Genomic DNA, 2,973 nt, shown 5'->3' on the forward strand with positions numbered 1-2,973 from the left:
TATCTCAATTATCAGCAGGTGAAATATGAGCATCAGAGATCGGGTGGCTTGCTTTAGCAGTTAGATATTCCAGAGTGGAAGTGGGAGTAGATCACCATGGATTTTGTAGTTGGACTCCCATGGACTTTGAGGAAGTTCAATGCTATTTGGGTGATTGTGGATCGGCTGACCAAGTCCGCGCACTTCATTCCTGTGTGTACTACTTATTCTTCGGAGCGGTTAGCTCGAATTTATATCCGAGAGATTGTTCGCCTGCATGGGGTTCCAGTTTCCATCATTTCAGATAGGGGTACTCAGTTCACATCGCAATTTTGGAGAGCCGTGCAGAGAGAGTTGGGTACTCAGTTTGAGTTAAGTATAGCTTTTCACTCTCAGATGGATGGGCAGTCCAAGCGCACTATTCAGATATTGGAGGACATGTTGCACGCTTGTGTCACGGAGTTTGCATATAACAACGATTATCAGTTGGTATTCAGATGGCTCCATATGAGGCTTTATATGGGAGACGATGTACATCTCCAGTAGGACGGTTTGAGCTGGGCGAGGCCAGGATTTTGGGTACAAACTTTCTGCAGGATGCTTTGGACAAGGTGAAAGTGATTCAGGAACGGCTTCGTACAGCGCAGTCAAGACAAAAGAATTATACTGACAGGAAGGGTCATGATGTGTCTTATGTGGTTGGGGAGAAGGTTCTACTAAATGTTTCACCTATGAAAGGTGTTATGAGATTTGGGAAGAAGGGGAAATTGAGTCCTCGATTTATTGGGCCTTTAAAGGTGTTTCGGAGGATTGGGGAGGTGGCTTATGAGCTTGCTTTGCCACCAAGCTTGTCGAGTGTGCATTCAGTATTTCATGTTTCTATGCTCCGGAAGTATATTGGCGATCCGTCTCATGTTTTGGACTTCATCACGGTTTAGTTAGACGATGATTTGACTTATGATGTGGAGCCAGTGGCTATTTTGGAGCGTCAGGTTCGAAAGTTGAGATCAAAGGATATAGCTTCAGTGAGAGTGCAGTGGAGAGGTCAGCCCGTGGAGGAGGCCACCTGGTAGATCGAGGAGGAGATGCGGAGCAGATATCCTTACCCATTTGAGGCTTCAGGTATGTTTCTTGACTCGTTCGAGGATGAGCGTTTGTTTAATAGGGGGAGGATGTAACGAACCGGCCGGTCGTTTCATGAGTTACAGTCCCGTTCTCCCCATTTCTGCTTCTTTATGTGTTGTTCAGCTGTATTTCATCATATCGCGTTGGTTGTTCTGTGTTCGGAATGGTCATGGAGTGAAATGAGACACTTAGTCTCTTATTTGGAAGCTTCAGTTGGAAAAGTTAATCGGAAGTTGACTTGTGAGTGAATGAAGTCGGAATTTGGTTTTTGTCGTTCAGATAGCTTCGTTAGGTGATTTGGGACTTAGGAGCATATTCAGAATATATTTTGGAGGTATGTGGTAGATTTAGGCTTGAATTGGCGAAATTGAAAATTTGGCATTTTTCGGTCGGCAATGGAAATCTTGATGTCGGGGTCGGAATGGAATTTCGAAAATTTGAGCAGGTCCGTTGTGTCATTTTGTGACGTGTGCAAAATTTCAAATCATTCGGATGAGGTTTGATGGGTTTTTGGTTCGGTTGCGGCATTTGGAAGTTTGGAAATCCTTAGGCTTGAATCCGTGGGTGATTTTGTGTTTTAATGTTATTTTTAGTGTTCCGAGGGTTGGTATGAGTTTAAATGATGATATATGACTTGTTCGTATTTTTGCTTGAGGTCCCGGGGGCCTCGGGATGAATTCGTAAGATTTGGATTTGAAATTGTGTAGCTTCAGCTGCTGCTCCTATCATAACTGCACCTGCGGATTGGGGACCGCAGGTGCGAGCTCCGCAGAAGCGCTAGAGCAACCATAGAAGCGGTTAGGGCCAAGTAGGCCAGGACCCGCAGATGTAAGGGTTGGAGCGCACCTGCATGATCGCAGATGCGATTGGTTTGACCGCAGAAGCGAGAAAGGAGCAGCAAGATCGGAATCCCTGGGCAGAAACTATATAAGCAACCCTTTGCGAATTTTTGCCCATTTCCACCATTTTTTAGACGGGATTGGAGCTTTTGAAGGGTTTTGAAGAGTAAATCAAGGGGATTATTGAGGTAAGATTTTTGAACTCAATACTTGTATCTATGGTGAATTTCAACTGATTAAACATGGAAATTTAAGAGATTAGGGGTGAAAAATTGGGAAATTAGGGCTTGAAATTGGAGAGTTAAAATTGGGGATTTGAGGGGCCATTTGAGGTCCGATTTTGATAATTTTGGTATGTATAGACTCGTGAGAGGATAAGAATTCTAGTGTTGTGATTTTCATCGTATTCCGAGGCATGGGCCCGGGGGTCAGGTTTGACCAATTTCGGGATTTTTGAGTTTATTTGATAATTTCGCATGGGCTTTGTTCCTTTGGCATGTATTGATGTAATGATTCTGATTTTGGATAGATTCGGGGAAATTTGAGGCCGAGTCGAGGTTCAAGGGCATTGCGGAGTAGATTTTCGTCCGGTTTGAGGTAACAATTGTAAATCTAGACCCGAGGGTATGAAATCCCGGAATTTCGTACTGTTTTGATAAATAAGGTGACGCACATGCTAGGTGACGGGCATGTGGGCGTGCACCCGTAGGTATTGTGACTTAGTCCGTCCCGTGGCTACTATAGAGTTGCATATTTTGATAAACTCAATATGATATCTATGTGTTTTAGAAATAAATCTGTTAATTTGGGCTGAACGCCATGTTTGGGGCCTTGTGCCAAACTGTTTGGACCCTCAGGGGTATTTTACTACTTTCCTCACACTGTTTTAATTCGAAAGCATATCCTTAATCATGATTTTTACCTCTTTTTTTTCATTTAGTTTCATTACTCTACTTTCAAATATATGAAAACTGTTTGGGCTGAGTTCCCTGATATTCACAGAAATGCTCGAGTGGCTGTGAGGTTAATG

At 43.5% G+C, this 2,973-nt stretch overlaps 1 protein-coding gene across 1 annotated transcript; it reads left to right on the top strand.

Moving 5' to 3' along the window:
* Window positions 1-476: 476 nt before the first annotated feature.
* On the top strand, window positions 477-917 carry LOC138889505 (uncharacterized). Its single transcript, XM_070172820.1, has one exon. It carries the CDS (start codon window positions 477-479, stop codon window positions 915-917), a length of 441 nt encoding a protein of 146 aa, XP_070028921.1.
* Window positions 918-2,973: the final 2,056 nt, after the last annotated feature.

Source organism: Nicotiana sylvestris, chromosome 4, assembly GCF_000393655.2.
Source record: "Nicotiana sylvestris chromosome 4, ASM39365v2, whole genome shotgun sequence".
In the NCBI taxonomy this organism is placed as follows: Eukaryota; Viridiplantae; Streptophyta; class Magnoliopsida; order Solanales; family Solanaceae; genus Nicotiana; species Nicotiana sylvestris.